Raw genomic sequence first — 14,029 nt, forward strand, 5'->3', positions numbered from 1 at the left:
TATTTAATACGTCATTTTTTCTCAGTCATAGATATTTTCTTAAGAAGTATATACAGTGTTGGGCGTGGTGGCTCACACCTGTAATCCCAGCACTTTGGGAGGCTGAGGCAGGTGGATCACCTGAGGTCAGGAGTTTGAGCCCAGCCTGGCCAAACCCCATCTCTACTAAAACAATTTACCAAAATTAGCTGGCCATTGTGCATGCCTGTAGTCCCAGCTACTTGGAAAGTTGAGGCAGGAGAATCGCTTGAACCTGGGAGGCAGAGGTTGCAGTGAGCTGAGATTGCGCCACTGCACTCAGTTTTGGTGACAGAGCAAGACTCCATCTCTCAAAAAAAAAAAAAAAAAAAAAAAAAAAAAAGCCCAGTCTCTCCCCAAAGCTTTATCTGTTGTTATACAATAGTTTTCACTTTGTAACCCCAAAACTTAGTGGTTTACACATCAAATATCTCAGTTTCTGTGGATCAGGCACTTAGGAACAAACAGCCTCGTTTTGCATTTCTACTTCAGGGTCTCTCATGAGGTTATAATCAAGGTCAAGGTGACTGTTGGGGCTGCAGTCATCTTTTTTTTTTTTGGGGGGGACAGTCTCGCCCTGTCACTCAGACTGGAGTGCAGTGACGCGATCTCGGCTCACTGCACTCTCTGCCTCCCAGGTTCAAGCAATTCTTCTCCCTCAGCCTCCCAAGTAGCTGGGATTTACGGGCAAACGCCACCACACCTAGCTAATTTTTGTATTTTTAATAGAGATGGTGTTTCACCATGTTGGCCAGGCTGGTCTGGAACTCCTGATCTCAGATGATCTGCCCACCTCGGCCTCCCCAAACGCTGGGAGTACAGATGTGAGCCACTGCACCTGGATGATCTTTTTTTTTTTTTTTTTTTTTTTAACCTTTTTAAAATCCACCCTTCTGCACACTGTTGGGCTACAAGTCATCTGAAGGCATCACTGGGTCTGGACAATCCATTTCTAAGATTGCTCAGTCCCCAGGCTGTTGACAGGCAGTCTCAGTTCCTCACTGGCTACTGAGAGAGTTCACTGCTACAGGAACCTCTCCAGAGAGCTGCTAGAATGTCTTTACAGCAGGGTAACTTGTTTTACCCAGAACTACTGGTCCCAGAGAAAGCCAGGAGGAAGCCTCATGCCACTTTTTGACCTAGTCTCAGAAGTTACCCTTTGTCCTTTCTGCCACATTCTATTAGAAATGAGAGTAACTGAGGGCAGGCTATACTCGAGGTGGTGAACTAGGTTCCACCATTTGAAGAAAGGTGTAGCCAAGGATTTGTGTACAAATTTTGAAAACATTCTTATCCCGTATATCAAGACCCAGGTTCAAACATGTAAACTTATGTGGGCAAAAATTCTTTTTTTTTTTTTTTTTGAGTGCAGGGGTGCAATCTCGGCTCACTGCAACCTCCGTCTCCCAGGTTCAAGCGATTCTCCTGTCTCAGCCTCCCGAATAGCTGGGATTACTCGTGCCTGCCACCACGCCCAGCTAATTTTTTGTATTTTTTAGTAAAAACAGGGTTTCACCATGTTGGCCAGGCTGGTCTCGAACTCCTGAACTCAAGTGATTGTGGCAAACATTCTATCAGACTGGCCTCCGTGCTTCCTAAGGCTTTCAATTACATCTGATCCATAGTTCAGCACCAGATGATTTCTTGTGCCTGCAGGAGATAACCAAATGCCAAAACATCTGCTTGAAATGACGAAGGCAACTCAAATTTCCCATATGAAAAATCTACCAGGATAACATTTTTGAGAATTCAGTTTACAAATGATCAGAAATCACAGATACTGTGCCATGTTTTCTTAAACTGTGATCCCCCTGTGAAACCAAGATGATAAGACTATTCCAGCAAACGAAAAGCTTATTTGGTGTAAAGACTTGGAATGCCCCCAGGTAAGTGTATTTGTTACCTGTTTTGTAGCAAACCACCCCCAAATTGAGTGGTTTATAAAACACATTTATTTGCTCACAGTTGCGTGATTTGGGCAGTGCTGGGCAGGCATAGCTCATCTTTCACTGTGGTGTGACGTTTCCTCATGTGGCTACGTTCAGCTGCAAGTTCTACTGAGACCGTGTCCACATGGCCTCACCTTGCATATCTGACGCGTTAGCTGGGATGGTTAGGACAGGTGATAATGCACTGGGCATTTCTTTCAATGTCATCTCTAGAAAGGAATAGCTTGGGTCTCTATGGTGGTGACGCAGGACTCCGAGGGAGAAATAAACTGCTTCCGAAGACCCAATCCTGTTACTGGAACAGCATCTCTCATCTCTTCTGTCAGATTCTGTTGGTTAAAGTAAATAATAAGGCTAGCCCAAATTTAAGAAGAGAGAAAATAGATTACACCTGTTCACAGAAGGCACCACACCAAAAAAAAAAAAAAAAAAAAAAAAAAAAAAAAGCGCTCTTTAATCCACCACAGTGAGGTAAAACAAGCCCCATTGTTTTGTTAGAATACCTAGTACAAGCTTTCTGAACACATTTACTTTTCCCCCCAAACCAAAGCTTTGCATATAGAGAAGCCCATGTGCAAAATGATTTATATTCTCAGAGGAATCAGCAGTGAAGGAACTTTCAGTTTCCCAGTGTGATTTATTTATTATTATTATTATTTTTTGAGACAGAGTCTCTGTCACCCAGCCTGAAGTGCAGTGGCGTGATCTTGGCTCACTGCAACGTTCGCCACTCAGGTTCAAGCAATTCTCCTGCCTCAGCCTCCCAATTAGCTGGGATTACAGGCACATGCCACCATGCCCAGCTAATTTTTTTTTTTTTTTTTTTTTGTATTTTTAGTAGAGAAGGGGTTTCACTGTGTTAGCCAGGATGGTCTCGATCTCTTGACCTAGTGATCCACCCGCTTTGGCCTCCCAAGGTGCTGGGATTACAGGCGTGAGCCACCGTGCCCGGCCTCCCAGGGTGATATTTGAAAAAAAAAAAAAAAACGTATGGATGGCTGGGCATGGTGGTTCATTCCAGCACTTTGGGAGGCTGAGGCAGGAGGATCACTTGAGCCCAGGAGTTCGGGATCAGCCTAGGCAACATAGTGAGACCCCCATCTGTACAAACCATTTGAAAATCAGCCGGCCGTGGTGGCGCACGCCTGTAGTCCCAGCTACTCCGGTGGCTGAGGTAGGAGGATCACTTGAGCCCGGGGGATTGAGGCTGCAGTGAGCTGTGATCAGACCGCTGCATTCCAGCCTGGGTGACAGAGGGAGACCCTGTCTCAAAACAAGAAGAAGTTTGTGTGTAAGGTTTTAGGTTAGTTGCAGTGAGAAGTACAAAATAAGAAATATCTTCATTTTTAACACCTGTAATCTCAGCACTTTGGGAGGCCAAAGCAGGAGGATCTCTTGAGCTCAGGAGTTTGAAACCAACCTGGCAACATAGCAAGACCTCATCTCTACAAATAAAAAAATTAGCTCGGCGAGGTGGCTCACTCCTGTGGTCCTAGATCCTCAGGAGGCTGAGGTGGGAGAATCACTTGAACCTGACTGGTCAAGGCTTCAGTGAGCCATGATTGCACCATTGCACTCCAGCCTGGGCAACAAAGCAAGACGCCTTCTCAAAAAAAAAAAAAAAAAAAAGATAAAATGTGTTAATACAGATTCAGTTACTCAGTTTTGACAATGTCAAGTCACTTAATAAAAGCATTATACCCAGCCTAGGCAACACAGTGAGACCCTGTCTCTACAAAAAATTTTAAAAATTAGCCGGGAGTGGTGGCATATACCTGTAGTCCCAGCTACTCAGGAGGCTGAGGCAAGAGAATGGTGTGAGACCAGCAGTTCGAGGCTGCAGTAAGCCGTGATTGCACCACTGCTCTCCAGCCTCAGCAACAGAGCAAGACTGCGACTAAAAAAAAAAAAAGAAAGCACTTTACCGTTCATAACAAAGCCCTATGAGTAAGCAAGGATTGTCACTTTTATGGTTGTATCTTTTGATAACATATCAACATAAAGCAAAAATATTTTACAACTTCAGTGCACTAAAACATCTATTTTTCTTTTCCAAGACTTTTCCATAGGATACCTAGTTTTTAATTATAGGATGATTATGGATAGGCTAACATCTTTTCACATAGTAGCGGCAATTATTCCTGTTTCACCTAAGAGGAAACAAGTTCAGAACTGTCAGATGCCCTCCAACCAACAGGGATTGAGGCAATTTAGGAATTTAACTTTACATAAGGCTCCTCCAACCACACTGATTATTCATACCCAAGTAACAGAAACATTTAAGAATGATGGGAAAGCTCGGTCAAATTTTTATGTATTTATTTTTGAGACAGAGTCTTACTCTGTTGCCCAGGCTGGAATGCAGTGGCGCGATCTCGGCTCACTGCAACCTCTGTCTTCCAGGTCCAAGCGATTCTCCTGCCTCAGCCTCCCGAGTAGCTGGGATTACAGGCCTGCACCACCACGGCCAGCTAATTTTTGTATTTTTAATAGAGACGGGTTTTTATCATGTTGGCTAGGCTGATCTTGAACTCCTGACCTCAAGTGATCCACCCACCTCAGCATCCCAATGTGCTGGGATTACAGGTGTGAGCCACCGTGCCTGGCCTTCAGATTCTTAATGGAACCTGATATCACGGGTGGTAGATCACTCCTTTCCTCTTTTCCCATTAATCTCACTTTTTCCTTTCCTGTTTCTTTTTCTGTCTTGATCTTCACCTGCTTCTTTTTATAAGGGCAACCTTAATACTGTTCTCTTTGGACTGCGCTAATCCTCCCACTCTTCTGCTCAAGACTGGCATCACACCTTGTTTCTCATTCTTAAATCTTATATACATCATAATATCATTTATTAGATGAATATTTTTTAATTAATACACTTAAAATTTTATTTCAGTAGCTTTTGGGATATAAGTGGCTTTCTGTGATGTGGGTGAATTATATAGTGGTGAATTCTGAGATTTTAGTGTGCTCATCACCCAGGTAGTGTACATTTTACCTAATATGTAGGTTTTTATCCCTATCTCCCCTTCCACCCTCCCTCTTCTGAGTCTCTAAATTCCATTATATCACTCTGCTTGCCTTTGTATATTCACAGCTTAGCTCCCACTTACAAGTGAAAACATACAGTTTTTGGTTTTCCACTCCTGAGTTACTTCACTTAGAATAATGGCCTCTAGCTCCATCCAGGTTGCTGCAAAAGACATTATTTTGTTCCTTTTTATTGCTGAGTAGTATTCTATGGTGTATATATGCCACATTTTCTGTACCCACTCGGTTGATGGGCACTTAGGTTGGCAATTGTGAATTGTGCTGCTGTAAACATACATGTGCAAGCGTCTTCTTCATATAATGACTTCTTTTCCTTTGGGTAGATACCCAGTAGTGGAACTGCTGGACCAAATGGTAGAACTACTTTTTGTTCTTTAAGGAATCACCATACTTTTTTCCATAGAAGTTGTACATTCCTACTAGCAGTGTTTAAGCATTCCCTTTTCCCCACATCCACGCCTACATTGTTTTTTGACATTTTTTTTTTCTTTTTTAGACAGGGTCTCAATGTGTTGCTGGAGTACTGTGTACTTGGAGTACTGTGTACTGAGTACCGGAGTACTCACAGGCTGGAGTACTGTGGCACAATCATGGCTCACTGCAGCCTCAGCCTCATGGGATCAAGGGATCCTCCTGCCTCAGCACACGGCCCCCCGCCCCCCGTCCCCCTCCCAGTACCTGGGACTACAGGTGCTCACCACTACACCCAGCTAATTTTTGTATTTTTGTAGAGATGAGGTTTTGCCATGTTGCCCAGGCTGGTCTTGAACACCTGGGCTTAAATGATCTGCCCACCCGGCCTCCCAAAGTGCTGGGATTACAGGTGTGAGCCACTGCGCCCGGCCCTTTTTTCTGACTTTTTAATGATGGCCATTCTTGCAGGAGTAAGGTGGTATCTCCTTGTGGTATTAACTTGCATTTCTTCGATGGAAGTTCAGTGATGTTGAGCATTTTTTCATGTATTTGTTGGCCTTTTGAATATCTCTTTTGAGAAATATCTATTCAGTCATTTGCCCATTTTTTGATGGCATTATTTTTTTTCTTGCTGATTTGAGTTCCTTGTAGATTCTGGATACTAGGCCTTTTTCCGATGCATAGTTTGCAAATATTTTCTCTTAATCTATGGTTGTCTATTATTTCTTTTGCTGTGCAGAATCTTTTTAGTTTAATTAGGTCCCATTTATGTATTTTTGTTTTTGTTGCATTTGCTTTTGGGGTCTTAGACATGAATTCTTTGCTTGGGCTGATTATTAGACGAATATTTATTGAGCACCAACCATATACGACAAACGATGTACTAGGTGTTGGGAATACAATGGATAACTTACATGAATCACCAGTCACACAAATCTCTTTTATCTTTTTTTTTTTGCCTTACTTGAGAATTTGGGTCTTTGAGTAAACGCCATTATTCTATTTTTTTTTTTTTTTTAAGCACACTTTTGCATCTCAACCACCTAACACACTGCATCCCTGAGCAACCCGGAGGGGCGGGTTCCTGCACCCAGGCCAACACAACCTAAACCCCAACACGCCAGAAGAGGAATAAAGACAAACCAACTTCCGCCCACCCAGTACAAACGTCGAGAGAAATTCGTAGATGCCTTGTCAAAATTCAGAGGCGTCCTACGTCTGCTTTCCCAATGAGACAGTTACTTTTCGTTTGTCTCAGAGACTGGGATCTTTTTTTTTTTTTAAAGACCGTAAGCAGAAAAAAACACCCCAATCGGCTGTTGTGACAATCAAACGTGTCTAAGAAAATTCAGCCAATGAGAGTGCGAGAGTGCATCTTGTGTTGGCCAATGAGAAGAGCGTGCCGTGCGCAGGGCCGCCCAATGGGGCGCAAGCGACGCGGTATTTGAATCCTGGAACAAGGCTACAGCGTCGAAGATCCCCAGCGCTGCGGGCCCGGAGAGCAGTCCTAACGGCGTCTCGTACGCTAGTGTCCTCCCTTTTCAGTCTGCGTCCCTCCCTGGGCCGGGCTGGCACTCTTGCCTTCCCCGTCCCTCATGGCGCTGCTCCGACGCCCGACGGTGAGTGTGCCCGGGGACCGCTCTCAGAGGGGAGTCCGTTGGCCCCACAGCTCCCCTGTCGCTTCTCTCATCTGCTCCAAGCTTCTCCGTCCTAGCCGGGGCTGCTTTTCTCTTCTCCGGAGCTCCCCGCTTCGCCCGCGTCCCTGGCCCTGCGGCCGGTCCTCTCCGGCCGGCCTTTCCTCGTCTGGATTCCGCCCTCCCCTAACCCGTCCCTGCCCCGGGGTGGGAGAAGTGTAGGAAAGCGCTTCCGAGATGGCACCTGTCAAGTGAGCCCCCAGAGCACTAGGCCCAGTACTCAGCGAGCGATCCCCGAGTACTCTTCATTGCAAGAGAGTTATCTACTTCCACGTTCCTGGGATTTCCCTCCCCTTTTCTTACAACTCCTTGCCAGCTAAGGGATCTGTGGTAGGGGCTGGGAGGAGGACTGGAAGGGTTCTGTAGGCAGTAAAGTGTGCTGCGTGTTTCATCAGGCAACTGCCAGGCTGTTTTTCAGATTGTTCACGTTTCTTTTTGTATGAGTTTCCCATTTATTTCTGCACGCTAAGTCTTCCATGCTACGTTCACTAATAAATGGGTTTGTCCCCTTAAAAAATTAATTTCTTTACTCAAATGTAATAGAGATTTTTGAATATAATTTGGACCAATGTGGCAGACTGAGAGAAAAGGGTCCAAATTCACTTATTTCATCCTTGCAGAGATCAGAGTGTTACGGTGTTTTGGGTATTTTTCTTGTGGGCTTGAATTGTACCGGGACCTACTTTTTTCCCTTGCTGAAAGCTAGTAGGCCCTGACACACCTGAGTTCCATCATCTTGGCTATAAGGTTAGATAAAAGCTGCCAATTTTCCTATCCAGATGAATTTAAATTTAGTTACATTACCAGGCTTCTACCCATAAACATTACATTTTCAAACACTTTTTCAGATTGGCAGTTGCTGCTGGACGAAATTGAAGTGTGACTTTTGAGAATCCTAATAGATTGAATACATTCATCATTTAATTAATATCCTTTTGTGGATCTAAGTCCAACTGACAAGTAATTTTTTATAATATTGTATTCTATAACGTTATTTAATAGTCAAAAACTTTCTGTTCAGGAAAGGCTTGAGTTTCCCTGGCCCCTCTCTCTGCCTGGTAGATCCACTCAAACCCCTTGTTGGGAGTTTTATTAGAGTCAGGACCCTGAACTCTCAGGGATAGGACGTGCTGGTTTTTTGCGTTTTTCTTTTTTAATGAAATGTTTATCACTTCTATAATGAGCTTTTTTGGTATGAGTTGCTTTTCCTAGCAAGTTTTATTTCCAAGCACATTATGTCTAAAGCAGGTTAAGGTCAACTGACAATTTTTATTTCATACAATTCCAACCTTCCCTGAGTTTGGGAGCTAAAACTATATTATCCAAGAAAACTACTTCCATTCTAAATATCCTTAATATAAGAGAAAATCCATTCTATGGCAACCTCATTTTAAAAAGCTGTAGTTCTGGCCGGGCGCGGTGGCTCACGCCTGTAATCCCAGCACTTTGGGAGGCCGAGGCGGGTGGATCACGATGTCAGGAGATCGAGACCATCCTGGCTAACACGGTGAAACCGCGTCTCTACTAAAAATACAAAAAATTAGCTGGGCGCAGTGGCGGGCGTCTGTACTCCAAGCTACTCGGGAGGCTGAGGCGGGAGAATGGCGTGAACCCGGGAGGCGGAGCTTGCAGTGAGCCGAGATAGTGCCACTGCAGTCCAGCCTGGGCGACAGAGCGAGACTCCGTCTCAGAAAAAAAAAAAAGCTGTAGTTCTAAAAGATCATGCATACAGCAGCATTTTATTTGTAAAATGGCATAAGAATCAAAGCTAGTTTAGGTTTTAAACATCTGGGTTTTAAACAACCAGACCTATTATTAACTATTAATATTATAGCTTTATTATTTTTCATCTTAATTTACTTTTTACCAAGCTCTGTAAAGGAAGGTTTTTAAGTATATGCCTTTAACTTGCAGGGATCTCTAACAAGTGATATGGGTACTATATGAGAAATAATCATTAAATACTAATAAGCTTTGAAGTTCTCTTACAGGCCCACTTGAGTACTCAGAATAGCTTTGCAAGGTTAGTGGGAGGATCTTTATTACAGATAAAGTAGATGGGTGATTTGCCTAATTTAGAGTGATGTTATTAATCACAAATAGCATTTTTAGACTTCCTGAAATGTACCTTTTCCGTCTTGCAAATAGATCATGACGTATTGTCCTTTCCCAAAGCAATTCTAAATTTGAGTATCTAACATTAGCAAAGTATTTCAAATTCTTTCAAGGTTTCATTACTTTTTTTTTTTTTTTCAGGTGTCCAGTGATTTGGAGAATATTGACACAGGAGTTAATTCTAAAGTTAAGAGTCATGTGACTATTAGGCGAACTGTTTTAGAAGAAATTGGAAATAGAGTTACAACAAGAGCAGCACAAGTAGCTAAGGTAACAATGATGAAGACTGAATGTGAATACAGAGGCTGATTCTGTATAGTACTGAGTCCCACAACGCTGGCTGTCTTGCCCTATCAGTGTTTCTTTTTCCTTATAGAAAGCTCAGAACACCAAAGTAACAGTTCAACCCACCAAAACAACAAATGTCAACAAACAACTGAAACCTACTGCTTCTGTCAAACCAGTACAGATGGAAATGTTGGCTCCAAAGGTAGGAAGTTCTGAATTTACAAACATATTTAATGAGGTAGCCTGTTTTTAGCCAGACTACAAGGGTGCCTTTATCATTGCTGTACCTTTTAATGAACATTCATAGCTGGAGCTCTGCTTTGAAGCAATAATGTAGGAAATGAGTATATACACCTTTTCACTTAACATTATGACCTTGAAGCTGGGCATGGTGGCTTATGCCTGTAATCTCAGCACTTTGAGAGGCTGAGGCAGGAGGATCGCCTGAGGCCAGGAATTCAAGGCTGTAATGTGCTATAATTGTGCCACTGCACTCTAGCCTGGACAACGGGGCAAGACCTTGTCTCTGAAAAAAAAAATATATATTACGACCCTGAATAGTAAAGTTAATTACCTTAATACCCAAATAAAGGACAGAATGGTTCGGAAAATTCGTGGAATGAGTGAGATTTTTAGGGGTAGAGAGAAGCTGATAGCTTATAGGAAAGGGCACCTTTTTGGAGAACAAAGTAGCAACAAAGATCAAGGTACCAAAGCGGATATGGACCTATAATCATGTCCTTTCGTTAAGGAGTCTGAAAGACTTAACTGAGTCAGGTGGCTTGTGTGAGGAACCAGAGGCTGGGAAGAAGGTTGCAGTTGGATTTGAAGGTCTTGGAATTTGGATTTTTATCCCATTAGACTTGAGGAAACAAAGTTTTGAGGAGTACCGAAATGATGAAAACAATGTAGGGAGGTTAAGTTAGGAAGTATTGCACTTGTCCAAGCAAGAGCTGATGAGGGTCTGGAGCTAGCCCAGATCTTCCCTAAGCGCCTACCCATACACCAGTATCAATACTGGGTATGAAGAAACAACATCAAATGTGTTAGGATGTCTCAGAATGTCTTTCAGGGACATCATCTTGTATTTAGGAAAGAATACTTTGGACACATGGCTTGCACTGCAGGAGTGGTATCCTTATCCACTTGGATATTAAATAAACCATTTATGCAATAAATGAACAAAAAGTAGGAAAGTCAGGAGAGGGCGGTAGTTTTGGTAAAGGTATCCTGTTTGGCTTCCGATTTGTTGAGGTAACCGAGGGACATCTGCCTGGAAATGCAGTTGGAAATGTGGCAGCAACACCTGAAGGCAAGGACCAGATTTGTCAGCTTTCTCCACAGAGATGATGGTTGAAAGCTCTTTGCTCTTTATGAGAACTAAAGCTTAGAACAAATAGTTGAGATGGGACTTCATTTAAAAAGCCTTCCCTAGAAGGTTTCTATAATAGTGACCTCCTGAAAGCCAAACCCAAAGGCTGGTTTTCAGACCTTGATCTCTTAGCAGTTGTGTAGTGTTTTACATGTGTAATGGTTTGAATGTGGTTCCTCCCACATCGCAGGAGGGCGATTTGGCAGTATATATATATTTTTGTGGGGGACGGAGTCTTGCTCTGTCGCCCAGGCTGCAATGCAGTGGCTCGATCTCTGCTCACTGCAACCTCCGCCTCCCAGGTTCAAGCGATTCTCCTGTCTCAGCCTCTGGAGTAGCTGGGATTACAGGTGCATGCTACCACGCCCAGCTGATTTTTTAGTAAAGACGGTTTCACTATGTTGGCCAGGCTGGTCTCGAACTCTTGACCTCAGGTGATCCACATGCCTCCGCCTCCCAAAGTGCTGGGATTACAGGTGTGAGCCACCGTGCCTGGTGGTAGTATAGTTCAAATGGTTATTCTCCATACCCAGTAGCTTTGTTTTTTATCCAAGAAAATGATCAGAGGGATAATCAAGTACTTTTAAATAGTGCTATGATGAGTGTCTGTTATAGAGTAGAGAAATACCCTAGTTAAATCCATTTAAGGAAATACTATGCAGCCGTAAATATCATGTTTTAGTAGAATATTTAAAGGCATCAAAATGCTTGTAACATTAAGTGGAAAAATCAGATTATAACAATATATAAACAGTGCAACCCCAGATTTGCTTTTAAAATGTACATTTGTATGCAGAATATTGATGGTAGTTATTTTTGAGTATTATGTTGGACTTAAGATTAACTTTCATTTTCTTCCTTAAAACTTCAAACTTTTACCATGGGTACATATTACTGTTCAAGTTAGAGAAGAAGAAAAGAAGGCTTTTTTTTTTTTTTTTCATTAAAGCAAAGACCACAAATATATTACAAAAGAAACAAAGGGAAAAATAGTTTCCTCCTGTGACCTCCATAACTTCACCCTTTTTGTGTTTCCTTTACTCCTTGGCTGACTCCTTTTTCTCTTGCTTCCTGGCAAAATTGAGGCCACGGTTTGAGATAAAGCATTATGGACCTGTAGCTCAGTTCTTATAAAAATCAATTCCAGGGTTGAAACATATAGTGACATGTTGTAGATTTAGAAGTTATCAGGAATTAATGAACAACAGTTATTTCCAATTCAAATATATTTCCCTCTGAGAAAGACAGTAGTGAAGGAATCTCTAAGTCCACGATTTAGGTAGAGCCCCACCTTCTGGCAGGTGAGTCCCTCTACCTGCCTGTCTCTGGTCAGCTTTCTGGCTTTTACTTTGTCACGTGCTCTATCTGCAGGGTTATCACTGTTCTTTAGAGCCATTCCCTGGAGGTGTGGAAATGCCACTTGAGTGCACAGGTTTCTAGCAATTTTCCTGGAAAGATGATAACATAAGCCATGTGTCCATGATAGGAGATGTTCCCAGTCTTCTAACCAAATTTATACTATCCTTTTTGCAAAACTAGAGGGCAGGTTTCTTTCTTTGTAGCAGTTGACACAACTGAATCACAAAGTGCCCTGGCTGAGACCTTGGAAGAGTTCCAGCCCTTTACAGGTAGTCATAGAAGCTTATTATCCTGCAGGTTTTGGAGAAAATGGTGTTTTTTGCTGATTAATGAGGCTTTGGTAAACACAGTAGTTTGAAAGGACATGGAAGGCTTTCTACTAGTCCCATGTTTGCTGGACACTGGGGAAACAAGTTGAATAAACCATCGATTCTGTCTAGAGGAGCTCCCAGTTAAGTTGGAGGACCTAGGAGTAAAAGCATGGCTTTATCTGTCACAAAGAGAGATGCATGCTTATGAGAGGTACTGAGGAGTCATAGCTACAACAGATTACCTGACCAGATGAGTAGGATCTTAGAAAGGGTCTTACAATAATTAAATTATGTTGGAGTTCAAAATGAATGCTTTCAAGGAATTCTAAATTAAGGGCCAGGGCAAGAATCTTTGTCTTATCCTAGTGGCTTTTGTTGTTGACTGCTTGACTGTTGGACAGGATCTCACTATGTTGCCCAGGTTGGACTCAAACTCCTGTGCACAAGCAATCCTCCCACCTTGGGCTCCCAAAGTGCTGGGATCACAGATGTGAGCCACCACACCCAGCCCCTGGTGGCTTTTGGATATGGCTAAACTCAGTTGCACTTCTGAATAGGAGCCAGAAAAATATTCTAAAGTGGTATGATAGCACATGATAACCTCTGTCTCCTTAAACCAGAATTTTTGTTATTGACTGCCCTTCCAGGGGTGGGTGATAATGCTTATCCTTGAAAAAGTTAACCTTCAACTGAAGCTGCATATGCTTATTACAATGCAAATGTGATTCTAGTCACTTGCTAAACTCCTTCGGTTTTTCACCTTAACATTTGGATAAAATCCAAGCTTCTTAGCTTGGCTCTTGTTCAGCTTTTCAGCTCATCTTCTCATACCTCACAGGCTATCCTGCTGACATCTCAAATCAGTTTGCAGTTCCCAGAATTGCCTTGATTGTCTTTGGTTTCCTTTTGCCTGTTCATCTTCCTTAAGGTCTTACCGTCTCTGGTACCCTGGGTACCTCTACTCATTTATTCTAGCTCCTTGAGGTTTCCAGGTTCCCAAATTCTATTCTATCCTTTTCTTTTCTTTTCTTTTCTTTCTTTCTTTTTTTTTTTTTTTTTGACAGAGTCTCACTCTGTCTCCAGGCATACAGTGGCATAATCACAGCTCACTGCAATTTTGATCTCCTGGGCTTAGGTGATTCTCCTATTTCAGCTTCCAAGTAGCTGGGACAAAAAGTGTGCGCCACCATGCCTGGCTAATTTTTGTATTTTTTGTAGAGGCGAGGTTTTGCCATGTTTCACAAGCTGGCCTCGAACTCCTGAGCTGAAGCAATCCACCTGCCTCAGCCTTCCAAAATGCTGGGATTACAGGTGTGAGCCACCGCACTTGCCCTGGGTTCTCAAATTCTTGAATAAATGGCATGCATGCCTGCATAGCTCTTGCTCACCTGGTCCTTCCTCGGTTTAAGACCTTTGATTTAAGAGGGGAGGACATGTTTTAAACTGCTCTTTTTTTTT

General features: G+C 42.8%; 1 protein-coding gene across 1 annotated transcript in view; it reads left to right on the forward strand.

Annotated features, from left to right (window-relative positions):
- The first annotated feature begins 6,859 nt into the window (after positions 1-6,859).
- LOC116463752 (G2/mitotic-specific cyclin-B2) overlaps positions 6,860-14,029 on the forward strand; it is a 19,917-nt gene continuing 12,747 nt past the window's right edge. The window contains exons 1-3 of the mRNA XM_032147008.2: positions 6,860-7,051; positions 9,383-9,511; positions 9,618-9,731. Of these exons, the coding sequence (XP_032002899.1) occupies positions 7,028-7,051; positions 9,383-9,511; positions 9,618-9,731 (267 nt within the window). The 5' untranslated portion in view covers positions 6,860-7,027. The remainder of the gene's footprint in view (positions 7,052-9,382; positions 9,512-9,617; positions 9,732-14,029) is intronic.

The sequence above is a fragment of the Hylobates moloch genome, unplaced genomic scaffold, assembly GCF_009828535.3.
Source record: "Hylobates moloch isolate HMO894 unplaced genomic scaffold, HMol_V3 SCAFFOLD_58, whole genome shotgun sequence".
NCBI lineage: Eukaryota > Metazoa > Chordata > Mammalia > Primates > Hylobatidae > Hylobates > Hylobates moloch.